Source organism: Paramisgurnus dabryanus, chromosome 17, assembly GCF_030506205.2.
Source record: "Paramisgurnus dabryanus chromosome 17, PD_genome_1.1, whole genome shotgun sequence".
In the NCBI taxonomy this organism is placed as follows: Eukaryota; Metazoa; Chordata; class Actinopteri; order Cypriniformes; family Cobitidae; genus Paramisgurnus; species Paramisgurnus dabryanus.
The window spans coordinates 3,025,595-3,053,305 of NC_133353.1; the positions used below are offsets into that span (position 1 = coordinate 3,025,595).

Sequence of the window (27,711 nt, forward strand, 5' to 3'; positions counted from 1 at the left end):
GATTCCTCACCTCTCCTCGCTCCATTGACGCAGGCGATGTGTGCTGGCCGATGATGACATTCCTCCCTGGCTCAGTCTTTCCAAGCTGCGGTACTGTGACTGCAATGGCTGCGACTGCGGTATCTGCATGCTCTGTCTGTCTGGGGTCAGCTGTCTGCGCAGCTGCTGCAGTTCCTGCTCGTACATGAGCCGCTGCCGTTCCAAAGCGGTCCGCTTCTCCTCCTCGTGCTGTCGCTCCAGAGACTGTAAAACAGCCTGCATGGGATCTGAAAAGGATGTACGTCAAGGTTTCCTGAATAAGCATCCATAGTTTTAAGACAACAGTATCTTTTTTTTTGTAATTGCCAAATAAAATCTTTAATATAAAGTTATATTTATATGCATTCTGTTGTTCTCACCGTTGCTGCCCAGAGCCTTCATCATGACCTCGGTCTGAGCAAACTCATAGCTGAAGCTGACCTCGCTGGACACCTCACTGGCCGTGTCACCTTCTCCGTCCAGCTGTTCGCTGCTGTTACTGTTTTTCATGTTCCCCTCACCCTCATCTTCCTCGCCTCGTGAACGTCGCTTCGGTAGGTTTATCCTAAACACGACATGAACCAAAACTCTTCCTAAAGAGACTTATCCATAATGTTTTAAATGGACATTCCACTTTTTTTGGAAAATATGCTCATTTTCCAGCTCCCCTAGAGTTAAACATTTGATTCTTACCGTTTTGGAATCCATTCAGCTGATCTCCGGGTCTGGCGCTAGCACTTTTAGCATAGCTTAGCATAATCCATTGAATCTGATTAGGCCATTAGCATCACGCCTAAAAAAATGCATCTGCCTAGAAAATCGCAGCTTATAATTTTCCGTTGGTCTTAGTATACGATGAAACTACAGAAGAGTCAAGTTTTAAATAGGAAAAATATTGAAACTCTTTGGTTATTTTTTAGCGCAATGCTAATGGTCTAATTAGATTCAATGGATTGTGCTAAGCTATGCTAAATGTGGTAGCGCCAGACCCGGAGATCGGCCCTTTAATGTAGAAATGCTAAATACCTTAGCATATTCTTAAATCTGTACACTAACCTGAAAAAGTGGTTGTTTCCCCAAAAAATACGATCACCATGGTGAAGCTGTTGCCGACTTGTGACTGGAGATCCATTCACACAGGTTCTATGACAACAGAAGCACCATACGATTACTTTACACAACAGCTTCAAGATTTAACACTTCACCTAAACAGAGACGCAGATACGCATGCGTTGAGCGATATTCAGTTCATAAATGGGTCTTTTGGGCCTTGAACCTTTGACATTCTGGGGTAGCCCATCTCAAATAGTTACACTATTGCCACCAATGCATTACCTCGAGTTTCTGTATGGGTTGATAAAGACGGCTCCCTCGGGTGTGATGTTAATGACACAATGCTCTGCTTGGATGCCCATCCCACAAAGCTGAATATCCTGGGAGTCAGCTGATCCAACCTTAGTATGTTCCTACAAAACATCCCAGAGTTAATACCACAAAAACCATGTCCATAAAAGCTTAACATAATTACAAGCGCTTAACATACACTAAACCCATTAATACAGATACATACTGGGGTATTACATTACAACGCATTACACCCGCAACAGCACAGTATGTTTAAATAGAAGCCCATCTAAAAGAGCCACTGAAGTGCCTTTGTTCAATGCATTGATATTTATCTTCCTCTGATACAAAAGATTATGGCAGGGCGTACTGAATGACCCCCCCTCAGCGCTTCTTGAATGTGTTAGCATTTAGCCTAGCCCCATTCATTCCTATGGCTCCAAACAGGGATGAATTTAGAAGCCACCAAACACTTCCATATTTTCCCTATTTAAAGACATGAGTAGTTACACAAGTAAGTATGATGGCACAAAATAAAACTTTTGTTTGGAACCATAGGAATGAATGGGGCTAGGCTAAATACTAACACATTCAAGAAGCGCTGTACAAAGATTTAATGTATTCATTTATCCAAGTTGAGGTAAGAACATAATAAATATTGAAAACGGTGGTGTTTTCCTTTAAAATAGCCAGTAGCATTTAGTTTATCTTAAAGCCTGGAAGCCAATAAAAAGCTATGTGCAGAATGATGTCATAAAAATTGTTGATCCCAACTGGCGGAAATGAGGAACTTGAGGCAATGTTATACATTTTTTGGAGCACACTAGTTCACAGATATCTTTAAGGATAACCTATTGTTACCCAAAACAACTTTAAAGAAACATTAACTATGCAACATAATTTTGAGTTTATTTAAAGGCGGGGTCCATGATTTTTGAAAAACACTTTGGAAAAGGGAGTCAGGCCGACTACCAAAACACACTTGTAGCTAATCAGCAGTAAGGGGAGTGTCTACTAATGAACATCGTTGCCTGGGTTGTGTATGTGTGGGGTGGGTCTATCAAATGAAGGTTCAGATTCTATTGGGTTAGGGGCGTGTTGTTTAGGTGATTTAAAATGTCAACATTGGCTTTCAGAGATCATGCACCCCGCCTTTAACAACATGGCATGTACAAAACCATCCTTGCATTTTAAACTTTTAGGGGCGGTTTCCCGGACAGGGTTTAAATTATTTCAGGACTAGGGCTTCAGTATATTAGTACATTAAAGTAGTTTTTACAAACAAACCTTACATAAACATTACTGGTGTGCATCTTGAGATAGAACAAAGATATGTCAGTGCAAGCTGTTTTTAAATAAACATGTAAGTCTGGGACTAGGATAAGCCCTGGTATGGAAAATCACCCCTTTATGTTTAACAAAAGAAATTCAGGTGTTGCGCTACCTTGAGGTAATAGACGAGTAGCTCATTAAGAGCCGGGTCAGCATTGAGGTTGACCAGGAAACATTTATCTTCACCAACCCTGATGCCCGATGACTGCAGAGAGATGCCAAGGCTTTCCAGCTGTTTTTGCCTCTCCTACAAAAAAAAACAGAAGTTTGAATTTTGAAAATTGAATTTGGTCATTGAAATCTAGCTCCCCTTGTGATGTCAGAGAGGGATAATACCGCCCCTTAATCTGCATGATTCAACCACGGCACTGTCGTTTAGTGCATATATCAGCTCATTTGCATTTAAAAGGACATTTTTGCTCATACCTACAAAGTGGCGATTTTAACATGCTATATAATAAATTATCTATATGGTATTTTAAGCTAAAACTTCATATATTTGTCTTCTGGGGACACCAAAGGTTTATTTTACATTGTTAAAAAGTCTTGTGAAATGAGCTGTTTAAAAAAAAATTACCCTTATGACTGGTTTTGTGGTCCATGGTCAAAAATGTACTTTATAGTAGGCCTACCCGGACAAAATGAGAGAGCCAGAGATCTAAAATTCCAGACAATTTAAATGATTGTGGCCGTTACTTGTGCAATTTCCTCCGTCTTCCTTAGTTTCTCTTCCCAGGTGACAGTCATCTCCTGGATCAATTTTTCGGATTCCTCCAACCTTTCCTTTAGCTCTGGTGCCTTCATAGACTAAAAAAAAAAAACCAGACAGGTCTGTAAGTATAGTGCTTTTGAATGTCTTCATTAACGTGAGTCTGCCGTAGTATCTACCTCAGCCTGCGTCAGCTGATCTCGCAGTTTCTCCACCTCCTCTCGGAGTTCTCTGATAATTCTTGCATTGGGGTCTTCGTTGACAATGGCATGGTTGACGATGCTCTTCGCCCTGTCAGCGTAGCGTAACGTGGACAGGGTCTCGTCATAGTTATCCGCCGCTGGGCTCACGGTGGCAACCATAGCGGTCCGACTGTTTCCACCGAGGCTGTCCTGTGGTCACATTAACAAGATACCCATTAGTGCGGCCATTTCCAGGAATCATATACTAAAATGAGTGCACATTGGGAAAGCCGTAAACGAAGTGGAAATTTCCTTTACCAGTGTTTACCGGACAGAATGAGTGTTCGTACCTTTAGTAGCCATGTGAGCACTGAATCCCTGTAGGGCACAAACTTATTCTTGTTCTTTCCAGCGCCCTGCTCTGCCAAGGCTGAGATCACCAAACCCAAAGTTGTCAGAGACCTGTAGAAAGAGCGAGAAGGAAAAACTGAAAGGGCAATAAACAGAAGAGAAAGAAGTTCCTCTGTGGTGGAATGAGTTTCCTACCTCTATATATCACATTGATCAGGGAAACAACTAGAAACTGAACGTTTCTGCATGCATTTAACTAAACAACAACCATAAAAGCACTTCCTATTTATTTATTATCCTCTTCAATCTAATTCAAGCATTCCTTCTACTTTAGCTTCTTTACTATTCTGACAGACACTTGGCTTCTTGCTTGACAAATTGTAAGTTGTTTGTAAGTCTCTTTAGATAAAAGCATCAGCTAAATGACTTCATGTAAATGCAAATTAAAAGAGACACATTAACAAAGAGATGTATCCAAGTGCAGGCCAAAAGCCTTTGGCAGCTTCATAAACCTTCATCAGGTTTATGCCCTTAAACGTAGCTATTTTAACAAGTCCGCAGATTTTCCACAGCTTGAAATCCCTCTCTCAAAGACAGGGAAATAAAATGTTACAAAAATAGAAGATGACTCAAAGTGTCCGCCTTAATAGTGTCTGGATGTCTGTGCTGCAAAATAAATACAATGATTGCTTATGTAAAATATAATTGTCTTGTATCTTTGAAATATATTTTTATCAAAATGTTGCTTTTTTTAGAGGGGGTGTAAAGGGAAAAGTATGGTGCATTGTTTGAGTACTTGAGGGTCTGCGTACGGTGCTCGTGACGCAAATTTTCATCATCAGAAGTGTGCACGCATACTGTACAGCTACCTTGGTGTTGTCATCAGATAACAAAAAAAAAAATAAAGCAGCGTGCCAAATTAGATGCGAGGTCAATGAAGTTGTTAAAAAAAATGCCACTGGTTTGGGTCGGACTCGGGTCTTATTTTCTCTGTGTTGTCCTTCTTTAAAGGATTAGTCCATTTAAAAAAAAAAAAACAAGGTAATTTACTCACCACCATGTCATCCAAAATGTTGATGTCTTTCTTTGCTCAGTCTAGAATATATATATATATATATATATATATATACACACACACAACACGCGTTTTTTTTTTTGAGGAAAACATTCCAGGATTTTTCTCATTTTAATGAACCCCAACACTAAAATTGCAGTTTCAAAGGACTCTAAATGATTCCAAAGAGGCATAAGGGTCTTATCTAGAGAAACGATTGTCATTTTTGGCAAGAAAAAAAAAAATGCACTTTTAAACCACAACTTCTCGTCTTCATCCGGCTGTGTGACGCGCTAGCGCGACCTCATGTAATTGCGTAATAACGTAGAAAGGTCACGTGTTGCATATATGAAACGCACATTTGCGGACCATTTTAAACAATAAACTGACACAAAGACATTAATTGGTATCATTCGACATACAACAACGTCGGAACGGTCCTGCACACTTGTAAACACTGGGGCATAGCATACGTCATCGGTGACCTCTTGACATGATGATGTATTACGTGAGGTTGTGCTGGCGCATCACACGACTGGAGAAAGAAGAGAAGTTGTGGTTTAAAAGTGCATATTTTTTATTTTTCTTGCTAAAAATGACAATCGTTTCGCTAGATAAGACCCTTAAGCCTCGTTTGAGATTGTTTAGAGTCTTTGAAACTACAATTTTAAAATGCATTAAAACTGTTAAGTGTTGAGGTCCATTAAAGTCCATTAAAATGAGAAAAATCCTGGAATGTTTTCCTCAAAAAACATAATTTCTTCTCAACTAAACAAAGAAAGACATCAACATTTTGGATGACATGGTGGTGAGTAAATTATCTGGATTTTTTTTATTTGACTAATCCTTTAAAAAAAGATTTATTCACTTCGGGTTCAGGTAAAAATTGATTCGGGTCATTTCGGGTCGGGTACATTTTTATTTGGACCCAAGAAGACCCCTATTATGTAGCCCAGGAGATGCATTGCAATTTGTCGCAATCTGCAAACATCTGTGTACACGTATGAGTCAAATAAATTGTACTTTGCATGACAAAACAGATGAATTGCATCATGCAGTAAGCAACACGAGTCAAGGATGTACACACTTGTTGATGTTGCTGCCTTCCTTAAGCCGCTCGCCTGCAGCGCCCGTCTTTGCAGCTCTCTCACTTCCTGCCAGGTCCACCAAACTCAACTTGCTCACCTTCTCTCCACTTGTCTACAGATATAAAACAAAAAACACAAAAAGCTATAGGCTTAAAGTAGAATACGTTTGCTCAAAATAATGAGGCAAGAGGTGACATGAAATATAGCAGTTACTAAAACCTTTGGTTCACTCAGTAGTCACTGGATATGAAAGGTCAAATCAGGCTCACTGCATTATGGGATAGCATGTTCAGAACAGTATGCATATTGGTAAATACTGTTTGTTACGATGCATACAGTGTGTGGAAAACAACACATTATGCATAATGTACAAACAGCATGCAATTACGAGCATAACAAGAAGTGAGAACCAGAAGGGAGTAAGTGACATTTTGGGTAAAATGGATTTATATACCAAATGTAAGCTATTGATGAGCTCTTTCTGCTGGAAAATGCACACTAGGGACATTTTAATCATTTTCGAGTTATAAAAGATTGAAATTAATACACAAGTAAGATCAAACCATGGTAATTCTTTTGTAACTATAAGGCTCTCCTGTAAAGTTGGTGGTGTGTCACTTACACCCTTCTGGTTTTCAACCCTCGATAACCGTTAGCCAACAAGCCAAAGACGACATGAAAAAAATATTTCGAAAAATACTGCATGATATTCTCTTGCTTATGAACTATCTGACTGTCAAGCCTGCCTGTGCTTATTCAACCTGAAAACCTTGAAAGATTGTATAAAATGTTGCATTTGTATATCAATGACTACGCTAGAACGAAAGCTCTGTTGAGCGGTCTTATATTAAGAAAGAACAATGCCCAGAAAAGCTTTGTGAAGCCGTAGACAAGCATCTATTGTTCAACTCTACACATTGGAGATCACTGGAACAGTATGTGGGGTGAAGTTTCTTTATGCGGCCCAGCATTGGTCCTTACTGTACACAATCCCCTTGTATGAGCATCAGAGATGAAGTTTAATTGAGAGGAGAGGCAGAGAGATGCGAACCGGGATAAAGCGAGGATATGGATGTTGTGGGGGGAGCTGGACGGAGATTGTTGTGCATTAGGACAACAAAGAGAGCCCTTGTATTGAAAAGGCCTAAGGCTTGAAAGCATGCTGAGTGAGAATACAGAACCATATAGCACTTATTCTGTAATTAACCATTTGGTGGGTTCATATTACAGTTATGTAGCATTTTATATTTGTTTTACTAAGTTGCACCCAAAAAGTCCATATATTTAGAATTAAACGGTCTGAAATGCGTTTTAAAGGCGCTTTACAAGTTATGTCAAGGACAAATTACATTTAAGAGAATAGTGATAGCCATTATAACGTCTGTACTCAGAGGCAAATAAACTTTTGAAAGGCTGTGCGTTTGACTGTGCGTACACGTAAAAAAAAACTAACTATACTACAGCAATGTGCTTGCATTTTTATAAAAACATGAAAAGAACATGGAAATTATTGTGGTAATCCACTGTCATTCCTATCTCTCCTGCAGTCGATTATGTCCACACACCTGTTTGGATAGGAAACCATGGCATGCAAAAGGCAGATTGATGATTGTGCTGAAAAAATCATTACTTATCGGTGACTGAGGTGACAACAATATTTAGATGCTAAATGAAGCGAGAATGACATGATCAAGTCTCTGTCTCTATACCCTTCAAATACTTTATTGAATTATTTTATTCATAATAACTTAAAGGGACATTCCACTTATGAAAATATGCTAATTTCAGCTCCCTGGCGCTAGCACTTTTAGCATAGCTTAGCACAATCCATTGAATCTGATTAGTACAAAGAGGATTAGGGCCACTGGTGAAATTTTTTTTTGAATTCTGACTTTAATCTCCGACTCAGAATTCTGACTTTAATCTCCGACTCAGAATTCTGACTTTAATCTCCGACTCAGAATTCTGACTTTAATCTCCGACTCAGAATTCTGACTTTAATCTCCGACTCAGAATTCTGACTTTAATCTCCGACTCAGAATTCTGACTTTAATCTCCGACTCAGAATTCTGACTTTAATCTCCGACTCAGAATTCTGACTTTAATCTCCGACTCAGAATTCTGACTTTAATCTCCGACTCAGAATTCTGACTTTAATCTCCGACTCAGAATTCTGACTTTAATCTCCGACTCAGAATTCTGACTTTAATCTCCGACTCAGAATTCTGACTTTAATCTCCGACTCAGAATTCTGACTTTAATCTCCGACTCAGAATTCTGACTTTAATCTCCGACTCAGAATTCTGACTTTAATCTCCGACTCAGAATTCTGACTTTAATCTCCGAATCAGAATTCTGACTTTAATCTCCGACTCAGAATTCTGACTTTAATCTCCGACTCAGAATTCTGACTTTAATCTCCGAATCAGAATTCTGACTTTAATCTCCGAATCAGAATTCTGACTTTAATCTCCGAATCAGAATTCTGACTTTAATCTCCGAATCAGAATTCTGACTTTAATCTCCGAATCAGAATTCTGACTTTAATCTCCGAATCAGAATTCTGACTTTAATCTCCGAATCAGAATTCTGACTTTAATCTCCGAATCAGAATTCTGACTTTAATCTCCGAATCAGAATTCTGACTTTAATCTCCGAATCAGAATTCTGACTTTAATCTCCGAATCAGAATTCTGACTTTAATCTCCGAATCAGAATTCTGACTTTAATCTCCGAATCAGAATTCTGACTTTAATCTCCGAATCAGAATTCTGACTTTAATCTCCGAATCAGAATTCTGACTTTAATCTCCGAATCAGAATTCTGACTTTAATCTCCGAATCAGAATTCTGACTTTAATCTCCGAATCAGAATTCTGACTTTAATCTCCGAATCAGAATTCTGACTTTAATCTCCGAATCAGAATTCTGACTTTAATCTCCGAATCAGAATTCTGACTTTAATCTCCGAATCAGAATTCTGACTTTAATCTCCGAATCAGAATTCTGACTTTAATCTCCGAATCAGAATTCTGACTTTAATCTCCGAATCAGAATTCTGACTTTAATCTCCGAATCAGAATTCTGACTTTAATCTCCGAATCAGAATTCTGACTTTAATCTCCGAATCAGAATTCTGACTTTAATCTCCGAATCAGAATTCTGACTTTAATCTCCGAATCAGAATTCTGACTTTAATCTCCGAATCAGAATTCTGACTTTAATCTCAGAATTCTGACTTTAATCTCCGAATTAGAATTCTGACTTTAATCTCAGAATTCTGACTTTAATCTCAGAATTCTGACTTTAATCTCCGAATTCTGACTTTAATCTCAGAATTCTGACTTTAATCTCAGAATTCTGACTTTAATCTCAGAATTCTGACTTTAATCTCAGAATTCTGACTTTAATCTCAGAATTCTGACTTTAATCTCAGAATTCTGACTTTAATCTCAGAATTCTGACTTTAATCTCCGAATTCTGACTTTAATCTCCGAATTCTGACTTTAATCTCAGAATTCTGACTTTAATCTCAGAATTCTGACTTTAATCTCAGAATTCTGACTTTAATCTCAGAATTCTGACTTTAATCTCAGAATTCTGACTTTAATCTCAGAATTTAGAATTCTGACTTTAATCTCCGAATCAGAATTCTGACTTTAATCTCCGAATCAGAATTCTGACTTTAATCTCCGAATCAGAATTCTGACTTTAATCTCCGAATCAGAATTCTGACTTTAATCTCCGAATTAGAATTCTGACTTTAATCTCAGAATTCTGACTTTAATCTCCGAATTAGAATTCTGACTTTAATCTCAGAATTCTGACTTTAATCTCAGAATTCTGACTTTAATCTCAGAATTCTGACTTTAATCTCAGAATTCTGACTTTAATCTCAGAATTCTGACTTTAATCTCAGAATTCTGACTTTAATCTCAGAATTCTGACTTTAATCTCAGAATTCTGACTTTAATCTCAGAATTCTGACTTTAATCTCAGAATTCTGACTTTAATCTCAGAATTCTGACTTTAATCTCAGAATTCTGACTTTAATCTCAGAATTCTGACTTTAATCTCAGAATTCTGAGATTAAAGTCAGAATTCTGAGATTAAAGTCAGAATTCAAATATTTCTTTCACCAGTGGCCCTAATCCTCTTCCGTAGATTAGACCATTAGCATCACGCTAAAACATAACCAAAGAATTTTGATATTTTTCCCATTTAAAAGTTGACTCTTCTGTAGTTACATAGTGTACTAAAACAGACGGAAAATTAAAGTAGTGATTTTCTAGGCAGATTTGGCTAGGAACTATACTCTGAAACTGGCGTAATAATCAAGGACTTTGCTGATGTTACATGGCTGCAGCAGGCGTAGTGATATTACCCACTGCCTGAAAAAAGTCCCCTGCTATTGAAAGTAACCAAAGGGGACTATTTTAGGGCAGTGCGTAATATCACTGATTTTTTTTTTTTTCAAAAAAAGTGGAATGTCCCTTTAACTCTAAATAATTTGTTTATGTGGTACCAGTGCTTGTGATTTATTCGCCTTATGCGTCATGCAATGAGAAATTCATTAACCTGTCTGATATCACGCTAAGTTTAGATCTTAGTTTGACGGCTTTGTTAAATGACCGGCACGGCGTCGACCCTGCTGAATTATAGATTGAGTACTGGACCGGAGCTGAGTCAGGTGATACACAGCACAAAAGAAATGCATGGTGACACCAGGACAGAAGCAGAGAAGATTAGCTGACATCCACACTATAATTTATTCATCGATTTTCCTGCCATTTGCATGTGCTGATAAAGTCAATAACAGTCTCTGAGGTCCACGGTGTACTTAAGAGGAAGTTTAGATAATTAGTTTTAAAATAAGTTTTTAAATATTGCATTATTTAATTTACATTTAACCTATATTGAGTTATTTAATATGTAGTACATAAAAATCCATTTTTTGATAATCTTCTTGCAGCTCTTTTACATTTACAGTTCAAGTGACACATTGATGTAGTTTACGCCATATGGCATTGGTAGTTACATGAACAATAAGAAACAACAAGTCTGCTCTTCTTATACATAATGAATGAGTAAAATATTTTAATACATAGCAATTTGGTAAGGACCCAAGAGTGGATGAAAAAAGGAAGGGTGGACGAAATATAAGCAACACTTGAGACTAAATACAAGGCAGATCACCAAAACAGGTTCACAACAGCTGATAAGGGTATTCAAATACAGCGTCCATGACATCATCCGGGTTGGACACTATGACTCATCTCCTAACCTTCACTCTTGCTTCTGCACTTAGCGTCAGCTTAAGAGGATTAATTCTTGCAGCCGCAGGACTTTTTAACAATAAAGTGGACATTCCGTGAAAACAACACAATCCTTGTTTTTTTAAAGTTTGATTTTAAATTATATGCTATTATATTCATAAAGATGTGTCCCTAAACTACCCAAATAATTTATTCTAAGCAAATCTTTCAGGTAGGCATTTACATATACAGTAGGGGCCATATCATACACCCTGCGCAATGAGCGACGCAAGTCTTTTTGGCTAGTTTCAGCCTGATGCAGTTTTCACTTTCACTTCCGGTGCCACATAATTTAAATAGCAAATGCATTTGCACCAATTTGTGTGCCCATGGGCATGCTGGTTTGAAAATTAGGTGTGTTCAGGCACATTGTTGACACGTTGCTATTTTGAGGCAAATAAAATAGACTATCCCATTGACCAACTAAAACCTGGTCTAAAGACTAAAGTCAATGGCGCAATATTTTTTTTCTCATTTAAATAGCGCATTAGTTATATGTGCGTTTGCTTATTACACACGTTTTTAAATATAAAAATTAAAGGATTAAAAATGTAAAATATTATTTTTGAGTCTCTTGGACCAGTGGCGGCTCTGACTGCTCTTCCGAGGATGCGCTAATTCAAAATAGGGTTTCGGATTGTCACGTGTGTGGTTCTCTTTTCCAAAATATGTGTACTGCGTAGGGATCGACCGATATGGATTTTTCAGTGCCGATGCCGATACCCATTTTTTTTTATCAGCCTTAGCCGATGACCGATACAGTTTGTTACTCCTGTTTGTTACAATTCAAGTATTTTTATTTATAAAACATTTTTTTTGCATATTTGTAAATTATTCTTATGAAAACTTTTTGAGATTACAGTGATCATGCATTATACTTTACCAGCTTATTTTACTTATTAGTCCATGAATGAAAAAACGAGAACCAAAGCTTTAATAAAAAAAAAAAACATTTAAATGAAGAAACACAAAGCTATTTTAACATCAATCTCAACTGGTGGTCTTCTTCCTTAGCTTAGTTTTTCCTCTTGGCTTACAAACGCCACCAAGTAAATGGGTAATCCATCATGCCGCTGGCGCAACTGGCTTTTAAAGGGATGGGAAATGAGACTCATTGGTTTATTGCACGTTAAGCCCAAATAGGAGAATAGGAACAACCCTTTTAGAATGTGCACCAGCAGCAGAGACCATTTTCCCGTCGTTAAACTAGCAAAACTGTATTCGGAAACTTGCGGCGGATGCTTTAGACCAGTGTTTCTCAACCCTGGTCCCCTTCCAGAATGTTTTAGATGTCTCCTTAATTAACACACCTGATTTAAATCATTAGCTTGTTAGGGTGACATTCTGGAAGGTGGCTGATGAGTTGGTACAGGTGTTTTAAATAAGGAGACATCTAAAACATTCTGGAAGGGGGTCCTTGAGGACCAGGGTTGAGAAACACTGCTTTAGACCATGCACTTAAATCATTAAAATAAGGCTCTAGAAGTCAAAGGCAGCCTGCAAACATCCAGTATAACTTTGTTTTCGATGGTAAACTTTAATAATTAACTACATTCAGGGACCAAATGCCATGCCATGGCAGTGTAAAATGTGACCCACTGATGTGATTTTCTCATTTCCATCTAAACCTTAATCTATGAAAATCAGTGGTGAGCATCAAAATATTTTGGTGAGAGTGTGTGTGTGCGCTTACCCCTGACTGCAGATCCTTTAATGTGTGTGTGAGGATGATTTTGAAAACTGCATGGGAGCGACTGCTCTCCTCATTCATATTGGTGGCGGCCACAGTGCGGGACTTGTTCCCCTCAGACATCAATGACTCAATGTCCTTTAGTAGAGCATTTGGAAAAAGAACAGATTTAGATGTATCAACATTATATGTTAGAACATTACATAATTATAAAACTACTAGTTAAAATGCAGAAGCCGCTAAATGCCATCTCTGTCAAAAATGTAATAATTATAATAACTGAATGCTCTTGGCCCGTATCATACATTCATCAAATACTTTCACTTCAAATATACCTCAGGCCATTCAGAAATACTAGTTTGTTGGCAGAATCCATTAAGAGTCTAATAAAAAAATGCTTGTTACAAGAAAACATGTCAGACGCACTTAGAGGGTTTTGCATCTGAGCCCTTCATATATAATATAATATAATAATAATAATAATATTATATTATATATTATATTTAATTTATATTTATATATTTATTATTAATATTGTTGTTGTTGTTATAACTATATTATATAATATTATATATATGAAGAGTTTTATATCATAAGCTTCTGTTAGTCTTTACATTTCTACTGCCTGTAATAAAATGCTGCTTGCAACAATGCACAATTGTGAAAACGTGCTATAGAAATAAATTTAAATTAAATATATTTTTTAGTAGTAATTGCAGGGGGAAAATGTGCAGAATTTTGATTGTCTATTTAACCAGGTTGACACCGCAACACAGGCTCCCATAAGTATGAGTTTGTGAGTATTTCTGCACTCTCAAAACAGTTATGATAAAGATTATATGTGATTTATTCTGTGAAAGCATCCAAGTAATTTTTTGTGAATTACATTTTTCTACATAAAATCACCCAACAAAATAAATTCATTCCAGCATCCATGGATTTATTAATTGCAAAATGACAAAAAAAAGTATTTGGGAAGTCCACAGTATTTAAGTATAGGCAACTAAGTATTTCCAATTCACTTAATTTGCATGGCTTAGGGCTGTGGGGAAACTGGGGTTGGCTGATATATTTCTGGAATTCTGAAATTCCTGTCAGCTGACTACAGACATTCCTAAAGCTGGATTTGGTCACCATCGACTACAGTCCCAAAGACGGGATTTAGGGCATATGACCCACTGAACTATGAAATGGATTATAAAAAGAGGTGAAAGGTCAATAAATGGTTCCTTTGATTATGATCGAAGTAAAACTTTTATCAGTTTTGAAATAGTTTTGCTTTCATTTTGTTACCTTGTAACTTTCTACTGCAAGTCTAGATAGTCCATCTACATAAGGCCCTAAAACCTTATGTTCACGCACCCGCAAGGCCTGTCGACTTCTGTAAGAACAAGACAAACAAAACACTGTAAGATCCACACCCAGAGCAAAGTGCATTGCCAATTTTAAACAAAAGACAAAACGGGCTTAACCCTTTGGGGTCCAACAGGTCTCGAACTTTCTCGTTGTATATTTCCATGTAAGAGACTTCAACAGTAAAGCTCTCCCCTTCACGCTGGTGTTGAATGGTCCGCTCGAACAGCGAACTGCAGAGTCGGGGGATCAATCCGGGCTGGTCCACCGAACCCATCATGGTGTAAGACTTTCCAGAACCTGACGAATAATGACATCACAACAAAAAAGAAACTGAGCTCATTTGAAATCTGATTGAATCGCACTGACATGTAACATTAAAAAAAGGATAATCTTGCTCACAAGTCCTGAAAGTAAATAAACAATTACATGAACAGCACCTAAATAAACGTTTTAATCCAATCCGTTTTGATCATAAATAAACCTCTGTATACTCACCAGTCTGTCCATATGCAAAAATACAGGCATTGTAACCCTGAAAGGCATTGTGCAAAAGACTCTCCCCAAGGCACTGAAATACTACATCTTGACCTGTAAAAACATGATTTAAAAAAATATGAAAGGATTCTTAAAATCAATCATTTTTTCTTTCTATAAAGTAAACCTTGAAGTTCAAGGTGACAGCTCAAAAATTCCTTCGACAGAAAGTCTTGCTGTGTAAACCAAAGCTAATCTCCAGCACCATAATAGCAAAATCTTACAAGTGAATACTTTAGCCATAAAACAAAAAAGCTTCCAGGAACTGACCAGCAAATTTCTCTGTTTCTGATTCATCCATTGACCAAAAACAGTAGTCGTAGGCGAAGACCTTGACAAAACAGAAAAAAACATTACATAAATACTCTTGCCTTCTCTTTCATGTATTCTATTAATATAAAACTTGCACTTTTATGAAGGGAGCACGCTTGCTGCTAGCAGGAAGTATGTGTCGTACCTTTGGCTGACCCCTGCTGCAAGATGATCCAAGGAGAGGGTTCATATGGGCAAAAGGAGGAAAAATAATATTTGTTTAAACAACAAATCATTGTGATGCATGTAACTGAGAACAAGACATTTACACTTTTACTGTGTTAAGGGATATTTCAACATGCAACACGTTTTACTATATGTTTTTAGTTCAAGGTCCCGCAAGAAAGAATACTACTTTGTTGGACATGCTATCATAATAATTCATGAAACTTTTTCTTCCTAAAGAATATCAAGCATCATAAAATGCTAACCGTACAAACTCACTGACTCACAGCAGCCTAAAATAACCTTCTCACTATGATCTAAGTCAAATGGGAAGCAGGAACTGTGAGCTCTGCATACAATCACATATCCTGACTGAGTCCATGTCATCAGCTGGACTTTGCTCAGTGAACCTAAACACAAACAGACCATCTTACTGAGAAAGCGCTGCCGTTTACAGGGTAAATATGCATTGGAAGCTGTGACTCAAAGTCATGTTATCTGTGGAGGGCACTTTAATGGCTTTGCACAGCCCTCTGCGAACACAATGACTTATAAAAGCACTTTTGACAAGACTGTGGGAGAGCATTGGGGGATCCTAATGGGTCTCAGAGGGCTACGCCTGCCCAGGCCCTATTTATTTAATTCAATTTTATGGTTTCTGATGGTTTTCGGTTTTTAAGATTGCCTTCACAAATAAATCGGTACGACCAAAGATGATCGGGACTTTATCAAGGGTGTCGTAAGAGGGAAAATCGGCCCAAATCTGGCCTGATTAATCGTTTAGTATGTGGCGACATTCAGACATTAAATCAATGCAAAATGTACATTTTTAAATATGATGAAGTTTTCAACTTTTTTTACTAGTTTTTTTTACCGCGGCTGTAGGCTGTAGTTGTCGCTGTCCAGTTGTTTGTCATATACGACCATTCGGCGTGGGTCGATGTCTCAGAAGTTAGCCGGAGTGTTAAAAACGCCTGCAGCTTTCAAAGCTGACGCGTGGAAGCACTTTGGCTTTAAAAAAAAAGTAAAAAAAAAATCTGGGCCCGTATTCATAAAGATTCTAAGAGTCCTCTCAGAAAACTCTTAATTTAGCTTAAAAACTTTTACGTAGGAGTCTTAGCTTAAGAGCGATTCGGGACTGATCTGAGAGCAACTGAGTAAGGAAAAGACAAAAACTTTTATCTTAGTGAGGAGGCGGGGTTGACCCTGTTGCTACGTGTGACACAATCTTTTGAAGACTGTGATTGGTTGGTTGTCCAAGAAGGAACAAAAAAGTGCTTTTAAGTATAGAATCTATTATTAGCCATCAATTTGAAATTACAGGTATACTTTTACCTATTATATATAAATATAATTGAGAAAATATACAATATAGAATTAATATAATTATTTAATATTTATATAAAATAAATAAAGTATAAACTTTATATATATATATATATATATATGTATGCTGTTAATTTCGTACTTAACGTATTAGATAGGAAATAAACAGCAACACAATGTTCTGTAAGTTTGTGCATTTTTTCTAGTTACCGAATCTGTTATTGTAGTTAATGTAGTAATTACTTTTATATCTGGCGCTATATTATATTATTATGTCTTTAATAAGATCGTTCACAAACATGATTTCTCCACGATTGCATGTTATTAACTTACTGTCATGCATTGTGTGCAACATTTTTTTGTCACCCTGCCTCTTAAAAGTCCTCGTCCGTGCTCCTAGGAAATTTTGATGCGTTCGGAATTACTTTTTTCTTTAATAGGATTGTTTCTTTAATATTTTAATATTAAAAGTAAACAATTTTCTTCGAATTGCGTCACTAGGAGCTACTCTTTGCATTAAGATTCTTTATGAATACAGGCCCTGCCCTTTTTGTGTTTTTTTTGTAATATAAAAAAAGTATTGCATTGTATCGTATCGTGTCACATCACAGCATGCCCATGTATCGTGCACTCTAAAAACAAACGGTGCTTTATAGCACCAAAAGTTGTTCTTTGCTCGTAATCATAGAAGATCCGTTTTTAGTGCCATATAGCACCGGTGAAGCACCAGTGAAGCACCTGTGTAGAACCAAATAGTGCTATGTAGAACCATATGTGGTGCTATATGGCCCCTAGGGGTGGTGATAGCGCAGTGGATAAGACACTCGCCTTTGGTGTGGGAGACCCGGGTTCGAATCTACAGTGATACACCATTGTGTCCCTGAGCAAGACACTTAACCCCTAGTTGCTCCAGAGGCGTGCGACCACTGACATGTATAGCAATTGTAAGTCGCTTTGGATAAAAGCGTCAGCTAAATGAATAAGTAAGTAAGTAAGTATTTGGTTCTACACAGGTGCTTCACAGGTGCTTCACCGGTGCTATATTGCACTAAAAACGGTTCTTCTATGATTACGGGCAAAGAACCACTTTTGGTGCTATATAGCACCGTTTGTTTTTAGAGTGTGATACGTATTGTATCGTGAGGCCCTTGCCAATACCCAGCCCTACATTTAAACATGGACGAAGGCTGATTTTCATGACATGTCCCTTTTAATTTGAACTTTTGGTTTAAGTAAGTAACTAAGGTCAACTTTCATTTTATGTACAATGACCTTGTGCAAAGGGCATGAATAAATTGGCAATTTTTGCTAGGGCTGTGCAAAAAAAATCGACTGCGATTATCATGCGCGTGTCATCAGTAATGCCAGTTCGGCAAAACCGGGTTCATAATCGAGGAAAATCGATGCAGATTATCTATGTGTTTTTGCCTAGCTTCTCGGTGAACTACGGGTCTGTGTAATAAATGCCACTCCACCTGAAAGCAGCTGATAGCGATTTAATACTAATCACCGAACCGGCTTTACTGATGACACGCGCATGATAATCGCAGTCGATTTTTTGCACAGCCCTAGGAAAAATTGCCATTTTATTCATGCCCTTTGCAAAACCAAATCATGAACAACCATCTTATCATTTGTGAGAGCCTGTGGAAACCACTGAAGCAAATACAGTCATGCCCAGTCAGGAAACAAACAAGCACGCTAAGAGACGCTGTGGTAAAATATGCCCAGATTCAGTTCCAATGACCCAGGGCTCAGCTTGTCAAGTAAAATCAGGCCATGCCACACTTGTGGTATAATAAGTCACACAATGACGTTCCCCATCACACCACACTGAGATTTGAGGGAGATGCTTCACCCTGAAGGATGTGTCAGGCTGAGCTTCATCTCAGATTCCTGGAGGAGGTCTGACACATGGGGTGAACACACACGCACAACGCAGATATTCAGAGAGATATTTTGGCGGCAGCTGTACATCCGACACTAGAAAAATAAAGTGTTTATGAATGACAGTCCTTCAACTCTGCCATAGATCAAGTGGTATTATTCCAAGAACACGATCCTGATATCTGTTTTAATCCATTTCACCAACTGCTTCCAAAATTTGCTCTGGATATCTTGCACATCCATCACTGTAGGGTGCAAAGCATTTGCTACGCCTCCCAAATGTTTCAGGATATTAAAAGTCAATTTCAAGCCCTGTAAAATATAACACAAGACACCTAAAGGGAAGATTACTTTTTCTTGGCTTCCTCTTCAACCAGGGGTGCGGCATGGTTGCTTCTCACGCCACCGGCACCTCCTTTCCCAAACAGTCATTACAAGCCCTAGCGACTTTGACCTTTTGCTTTCTGTAATATCCTACAGCTATGATGTCACCTCTTATCATATCCGTGTCATCTCCAACAAGATACATAAACAAATAATCCATGGCATACAGGTATTAATCATAATGCACTAAAGACTTGGGCTCCTCTCCAAAACCTAATGAGCCGCCTGACCTTCTGCATTCTGAAGCAACATCAAAATGAAATATAAATCTCATTGTATATGTGCATTAGGGCTGCATAACATTGCAATATTTTGTTTTTCTGCGATAAGAGAAATACTGGATGACTTCACTGAATGACTTAGAAAGCTCTGATTGGGGGGAATTAACTTCTGCGTTGGTCTGTCGATAGTTTCTTGGACAGGGCTTAAGTGTAGTCCAAGATTAAATGCTCACTTGAGTTGTCCTAACTAAAATCAGATTGCACAGACGTATCTTAACATACATCAGTGCCATTGTTTTTCCTAAAGATGTACACCAGTAATGATTTTGTAAGATATGAGTGTAAAAACTACTTAAATGTCCTAATATAACTAATGCCTAGCGTACACCAAAGGATTTTCACAGTCCCAGACTAAAGACCGGCAGTCTTTAGGAATCTAACTGGAGTCTCGGCGCGCTCCCGTAGTCTCGATCGTTAACTGTGAGGTGATAATCTGCAGTCGGCGACCCGATTTATGCCAGTCTTTCTTTAGTCTTTCATATCAAACATGTTTGATATTATCGCAAGTCCCAGCGTAGTCTCATGACGTAAAACAATCAACAACCAATAAACTCGTTCTCCGGAAACAGGAAGCCATCAGTAACAACAAAGAAACATGTCGACGGACGTGGAAACACAACGAGCGCGAAGTAGGCGAAAATGGACCGTGGATAAAGAGGAGCGCATTGATGAGCGGTGGGCAGAGCAGCCGTGTCTTTTTGATGTAAACGGCCATTCATACCACGACAGAGTGGAAAAAGAAAAAAAGTGGAGCGATACTGCCTGTGTGTGTTAACATGCTAACTCTACCACTTTATTGAATGGCATAACGTGCTAATGTTTTCTGGTATGTGCTTACATTCTTCACACCGCAAGCGTGAGCAACGCGTAAGCGGCGCGTGTTTTTTTCGGCGCCCATGTTAACAAGTTAAAGCACAAGCACATACACCGCACGCGTGCGGTCATACATGTGACGCCATAAATGTCATAAATGTGTGTTTCAAACAGTCATGACTTTGAGCAATGTAAAAGAAAGCAATGAAATATTTAAAAACATCAGAAGACTGCGCTGTCATTCACTCTCTGCCCAGCAAATGAGTCCTCATTTAGCTTAATACTGTTCAGAGAAACAGATAACGTACATCTATAAATCTAAATCTTATGCTTCAACTGTTGACGGGAAACACGATCGACTGCTTCATGCTGTCAATCACTGAGTGATTTTTTTTATTTTATCTTAAAACGTAAGAGAAACAGATTTAATAATGTGCCAAGGGCTTTTTATGTCTATAATTGTGTATTGTGTCTATATCTGTCATTACACGAACCAGAACAGCACGAAAACAATGTGGGTTAAACAAATCACAGTTATATAAATTACACTGACCCTCAAAAATGAGGTTTTGCTCATTAATGCATATAAAATAAAGTAATGTGAACTTGAGATTTTTATACTGTTATTACAGTTTTTCTCAGTCGCTTTGGTACATTTCTCCAATCATACTCACAATTTGCAAAACAGTAAGTGCATTTCTCAAAACAATTCGGACAAGTAGCAAAACACCATGGATAACCTGCAAAAGCTCTCTTACTCAAAATTCATCTCTCAAATATCTGTGTCAATGAACATGTCATTGCCATCAGAATGACAAGTCAATGTGTCATTGTGCATGGATAAGACAGTCAAATTGTTTAGTCACGTTGTCAATATAACAGTTTACTCTGAAGTGATTTCCTGATGTAAACTATCGCTAAAGTTTTGACGACAAGTATTGTAAATTGTAATTTACACCTTAGTGTAAGTTATGTGGGAGTTTGATTGCAAGAGACTAAACAAAATTTACATTTACGCTTTTACTGTTTGTACTGTAATTCATTGACAAACCATGTCATTGCCATACAGAAAGGAAAAGCACTGCATAGCCCAAAGAAAAAAAGTAGAAATGTGAACATTGAACAATATCTTTAGGGAAAACTGTACATGCAGTGCTGTCTTACACTGAAGTCCTTCCTATACCTCCTGATCCAGCAAGCATGTTTGGCTAACAAGGCTAAATTTGGGCTGCCAGTGAAAGTCTAATAGACATCTAACCATAGCCAAAAAATAGACAATACAAATACTTTTAGATCATGTAAAAGAATTGAAGGCAAACACCTTGAACACACTTTGCTTACATGTTGAAATATCATACATCTTCAAGTTATTTGGGCAAAAATGGCATGTAATCAAATTCAAGGTTATTTAGGGTAGAAGTGTGTTACTCATAGCTGGACTATATTGGGTCTATAATTAGCCGTCATTTCAACATCTCAGTTTTTGCTTGCTGGGGACGTTTCTGTCTGTTAGAGAAAGTCAAGATTCACCTGGGAGCAATTTACCAAGTCAGGACAGATTTAGAAAAAACTTCTAATAGAAATTTATAAAAAAATATGTTTGACCGGCACAATTATGAGAACTGTATTATGAGAACTTGTTCAATAATTTTGCATGTAAAGACTTGTACTATGAACTGATGCCTAAATGTTGTGGGGGGTAAGACTATTCAACAGAGACCCATTATAATACATTTTGATCAACATGACATAAGCAACTGATAATGTAGGAAAAAGCAGAGAATTGTACATAATCATTTGCATGGATGTACCAAAGCATTTGCAACTTGTTCAAAGAAATAAGAAACTGCTTTTTTGATGTGCACAAGGGACACAATGATGTGAGAAATGAACAAGTACTTTTGAGAATTTCAATTCTGATCTGAGAATTGTACCAAAGCGACTGAGAAAAACTGTAAACTGCACAGTATGCGCTGCAAACGCAGCTGGTGTGAAAGCACAATGGACACGCGCATACATTTTTGTTAAATCACTGCTGAGCATGATGATAAAAAGCTAAAATAATCTTGTTGTAGTCTTGTAAATAGTGTCACTACAAGATTCAGTGTTTGTAAAATCTTTAGTCTGAGACTAAAAACTGTGAACCCAAGTCTTTAGATGTGAGCTGATAATCTTATAAAGTCTTTTCTAAATCTTTTCAAAGTCTTTAGGTGTACACAAAGCATAAGGCTTAGTCCTGGATTAATCTAAACCTTGTCAGGGAAACCGCCCCATAATTTAAATAGAGGACGGATAAAGTAAAAAAAAAACATTTTCACCATCCAATAACAGTGGCCATGACTACCAAAGACAACGTCAGGAAAGTTGGCAGCCGCTCCCATTTCCCAGTCTGACTTTCAAACATACTCGACACTAAACCCACAATGCATCACACTGTGTTGTTTTAACACGGCTGTCTTGTACATCTGCACAGGGATGAATTTTCTAAGCCAACTGTAAAAATGAAAAACGTGTACGCTGCATCCCTACACCGCCTGTGCCTGTTTACTCTATAGGTTCTCCTCGTAAAACACGCTAATCCTGAGACGGACCCATGTGGTTGTTATTACCCAAAAATGCTTTAGTGACGGGTGAGACCAATCGATCGTTAAGAGATCTTGAGCACTAACTGGGATCAGTTCGGCATTTTGGGCCTCAGCTGTGGGACCCTTTCAGTCAGTAAACCACGTGGGTTCTCTCATGATGTCATCGTGTAACCTCGAAAGTAATCCTGTGATATTGTGTTTGTCGGAGTGAGTCAGAGGGCTTCCTGATATGAGGCACTGATGGTGTATAGTCCTCAGCTGCTGGAGCAAACGCAAATTCTTTCTTGAACACTCGCACACAAAAACATTCATTTAGAGAGTGACAGTTTGGCAGTGTGCAGTAGCTCGCTTACGTCCCTTCCCCCAATGCAGATATGCCCACCAGGGCTAGATCTTATAACGAAGTAATAATGTATTTTAGTTTAAACTTAGTAATAAAAGAAAAAAAGGCATGTTTTCTACACTGCTTTTATAAAAACATACAAAAGGGAGAATTTGTGATGGTAAAGCATTGCATTAGCAATGCAAGGGTCACAGGTTTGATTCCCATGGACCACACACACACACACACACACACACACACACACACACACACACACACACAGACAAATGCTGATAAAATTTACACAAATTAAATGCACTGTAAGTTGTGTTCTATACAGGCATCTGCCAAATGCATAAATGTTATCATTTTATTTGTATGCACCTATTAAAGAAAAGAATGCATATGACATGAACAAAATAATACATATTTTTTAATAAACTGTTTCACAGCAATTACTTTGGACTACAGCTGCACTTACCAATTATTTTCATAAGCAAATAATAAGACAATATGGGTGTCACGATTCTCCAAATCCTAGATTTGATTACATTTTCGATTCTAAGGTCGCGATTCGATTCGATTCTTGATTTTTACCTTTTTTACCTTTCATGAAATATGATATTTGACCTTGAACCCGGAGATTCCCTGCCATGTTAGTTGTGCTGCCATTGGAAAATATGGTACATGTACATTCCTGATAAAACAAAACTTCCTGTCAGTACTTTGCACCTGGTCATTTAAACACGAGCGGGAGTAATGACGAGTTTATATGGACGCAAACTAATATTATGTAATATTAGTATAGCAAAAAACATTGTGTTCAGTCCCTCAGATTAGATAAATGGGTGGAGAGATGGCTGTCCGAACACATTCAACCACATGTGCGTTTACACAACAAAAGCTTGGCAAGCCGACCGGACGTGACATGAGGGGCGTGGCAGCATCGACGATTCCATTTTTTTATTCGACGTTGTGACTTAATTTCAAACAATTTCTGTTTCAAATCAAAATCGTGACACACCCTTATTGGACAACTATTTTTCAGTTTAATCGACTACACTGATAAAAAGTTTTTACAAAATACAAAAACATTTTTTTTTCGAATAATCGTTTTTTTTACGTGGCCGATTCAAAATCGATTATTAAAGGCAACGAATCGATTTTATTTTTAATATCTATTTCCGCAAACATTGAATGTAAGATTAGCGTTTATCTAAATACTCTTTTTTGCCTTGCGCAATGTTACCAAGGAGCGAGAGGTGAGCCTGTCATTCATTCATTCAGTGCTTAAAACGTTTCAGGTGCTTCATTGACGTTGATGCAACCTTCACATAAAAAGTGGCTTTTAATTTATTTTTAGTAATTACCCACTTGTAAACTTCTGTTTACTGTTCTTTTTTTATACTATATAAATATAGTATTTGTATTAAATCTATATTCATTGAGTTAAATCAAGAATCGAGTAAAAAAAAAAACGCACGAGAACTGGAACAGGAAAAAATCGAACCGAGAATCAAAATCGAATCGATTTGATAGCTTGTGAATTAAAATGGAATCGATCTGGAACATCTGAATCGATACCCAGCCCTAGTTTCATCTGCTAACGTCAGCAAGTGAATGCGATGCAGCAACAAAGCAGTTGTAGCAGTGAAAACAAAGCGAAAGTACTGAAAGACTTTGACTGTTGCCATCATAAGCTCGATCTTTATTTATATACTTAATTATTATTTTTTCTTTATTTAAAAAAAAGGGTATTTTTGTTGTTGTAAATGTTCAGATTGGGACAGAGATATTTTGGTTTCATTTGTTAGTAAAAATTTAACTGCTTAACTAGGCACGCAATATAATTACCGATAAATTAACCGTTTCGAATCGTAATCATGCCAAATAAGTGTTTGATGTATCGCAAACATGGCAGGCGAAGAAAATCGATGTTGTATCGAATCGTAATGAACTGTTTAATTTACACCCCTACTAAATAAACACTTAACACTGACAAATTAAAGGGATGGTTCAATTTAAAATGAAAATTCTGTCATCATTTACTCAAGTTGTTCTAAACCTGTATGAATTTCTGAAGAACACAAAAGAATATTTTTTGAGAAATGATGGTAAACACACAGCAGATAGTGACCATTGACTTCCATAGTAGGAATAAAAAATATTATGGAATCTAATGGGTACCATCAACTGTGTGCTTACCATCATTTATCAAAAATATTTTCACAATATCTAATCATTTATCACAACACAAAATATTTTCCTACTATGTAAGTCTGTGGTCACTATCTGCTGTGTGTTTACCATCATTTCTCAAATTATCTTCTTTTGTGTTTATCAGAAAAAATTAATTAATACAAGTTTAGAACAACATGGGATGAGTAAATGATGACAGAATTTTCATTTTAAAGTGAACTATCCCTTTAATGGCCAAATAAAAAGAGCATTTTATAATATACTGAGAGCAAATACTTGAGATACATATATAAATTTAGTATCTTTTCTCACTGAAAGCATAAAGTTAATCACACCATGTAATTTAGTTGAAACGTATAATTAACAAACATTTCAACCCTTGCAAAAACACATGGCAAAGGTCTGGTAAACACTGTCACAGATATAATTTGGATAGGATCATTTAAGCTTGCAGCAAATTGGTGGCAAACTTTCCCCGGCCACAAATCTAGCAGCACATAATAACTGCAAGTTTCTTCCGAATTGTTTCATGCATGTGTCTCAAAATAAAATAAAAAAAGAGGAAACTCCTTTTATTATTCGAATTAACGTGGAACGTCCCTTCCCCCACCTACTCAATTGACTCTGTAGACAATGAGGAAATCAACCCTCTGGTTTGGTGCTACAATAGCATACAAACGAAACCGAGACCAACGTGCCACAGGCAAAAAAATAAAAACCATAGTGTCACCACAGAGGGGGGAATCCTCAATAAACAGGCTAAGAAATGGTGGCCCGTCTGAAACCGGCTTCAAGTTGGCACATTTCTGTCTGGCAAAACAAGCCACTGCCCTAAATCTGTCTTTGACCAGCATCAAACGCACATTTAATTCAATTGCATTCAATCAAGCTTTCATGCAAACTCAGGGAGCCAATGGGGGGGGCATGCTTGCAATACCACTTTGTGTTAGCTAATGGATTCACATCCTGCTTCATCAGCACCAACTATCCTAATATTCCTAATAAGACTAGATGCATCGGTAAAACACTTCTTGCATCGACCACACTAGGGCTAAGTCAAGGCCAGGAATGTAAATCCTTTGTCTGCATTCTTCAGTCTACAGTAAAGGGTGGGTAGGAATGAACCTTGATCATGGTGCACTGCAGCTTTCTCATGGGATCTGTGTTACAGTGACAGTTGTCAACGCGGGTAGATCGGCTACCAAGGGTTATGCCAAACACCGTCTAACACCTCATGGACTGCATTCACATGACGGCAAGTCAAAAAGACAACCTGACCCTGAGAACAGACACACATGGTGTACCCATTAGCTCTTGGGTCTGAGACTTGGTGTCATTTAAAAAATCTGATTCCGGTTCGGTTGCTATCCTGTAAGGTTTGTACTAATGACCTAAAATATTTTCCACCACATAACGAATTTATGTGCACAGACAGATGTGACTCCATATTTGAACTTAACGCTCTTGAACATGCTGTTGAAAACACATGTGCATATAACACAGAAGCCGCATGATTTGATTGAGTACCCTGGTAATTAAAACAATAAGGCATTTAAAAACACGAGCAAAGAAATGATCAGGAAAAAAGGAAGTGCATAACTTAAAACTTACAGAAATATTTACTTATCAGCAAATGTTACATGCACTTATGATTTACAATTATTGCAAATCAGATATTTATGATGTGCATTCAATATTTGTACACAAATATGATTTTTAATTGATTTTTCCATATGCTGTTTTTTCCGGAATCTTGGCAACATGTGTTTTTTTAAAAGATGTCTTGAGTTAGAAAGAACGGACAATGTGAAGATTAAGGCATTCTTTCCTCCTCTTAAACAATGCAGTAACCTTAACACGCCTGAACTCATTTTGACTGTTGTATGTCTCACTACTTCCTGCAAGTCAAAACACACCCTGTCTACACGATTTGGTTATTTTAGGTGGGATGTTTGTAGTCATGATATGATGGCAACCCAGTCATTTATTAATAAAGGAACATAATGTGCTAAAAATCTGCCAAAGATGTGTAATACATGTAATAAAACTATTAAAGCAGGGAGTGCCAAAATTAATTTAAGAGGCAAACCTCACATCAGTGTCGTTTGCATGCATCACCATGGCTCAACATGCCAGGAGACCAATGACTAACCCTTCTCTGTAAGGCAGTTTGGATAAAAGCGTCTGCCAAATGCATAAAATGTAATGCATAACGATTAATCTATAGCAGAATAAAAGTTTTAGTTTACATCATATGTGTGTGTGAACTATGTATAATAATTAGGTATATATAAATATGCACACATGCGTGTATAATAGAAAAAAATTTATATATTAAGTATTTATATTTATATATAATATAAATTATACATAAATAAACAAATGCAAAAAACATTTCTTAAATATATACTAGGGATGCACCGATACCGATACTGGTATTGGGTATCGGCCTCGATACCACATTT

The 27,711-nt window shown here is 37.5% G+C and overlaps 1 protein-coding gene across 4 annotated transcripts in view; it reads right to left on the bottom strand.

Annotated features, from left to right (window-relative positions):
* Positions 1 to 27,711, bottom strand: part of kif13ba (kinesin family member 13Ba) — a 59,326-nt gene that overhangs the window by 20,964 nt on the left and 10,651 nt on the right. For 3 of the 4 annotated variants that reach the window (XM_065252300.2, XM_065252317.2, XM_065252292.2), the window contains exons 3-17: positions 15,430 to 15,445; positions 15,243 to 15,303; positions 14,934 to 15,026; positions 14,555 to 14,735; positions 14,376 to 14,463; positions 13,086 to 13,220; positions 6,078 to 6,190; positions 3,936 to 4,047; positions 3,583 to 3,795; positions 3,391 to 3,501; positions 2,807 to 2,941; positions 1,354 to 1,484; positions 1,075 to 1,161; positions 399 to 583; positions 11 to 266 (exon numbers count right to left, since the gene is read on the bottom strand). In XM_065252300.2, coding sequence (XP_065108372.1) covers positions 11 to 266; positions 399 to 583; positions 1,075 to 1,161; positions 1,354 to 1,484; positions 2,807 to 2,941; positions 3,391 to 3,501; positions 3,583 to 3,795; positions 3,936 to 4,047; positions 6,078 to 6,190; positions 13,086 to 13,220; positions 14,376 to 14,463; positions 14,555 to 14,735; positions 14,934 to 15,026; positions 15,243 to 15,303; positions 15,430 to 15,445 — 1,917 coding nt within the window. The remainder of the gene's footprint in view (positions 1 to 10; positions 267 to 398; positions 584 to 1,074; positions 1,162 to 1,353; positions 1,485 to 2,806; positions 2,942 to 3,390; positions 3,502 to 3,582; positions 3,796 to 3,935; positions 4,048 to 6,077; positions 6,191 to 13,085; positions 13,221 to 14,375; positions 14,464 to 14,554; positions 14,736 to 14,933; positions 15,027 to 15,242; positions 15,304 to 15,429; positions 15,446 to 27,711) is intronic. The other variant, XM_065252309.2, reaches the window with a different exon arrangement.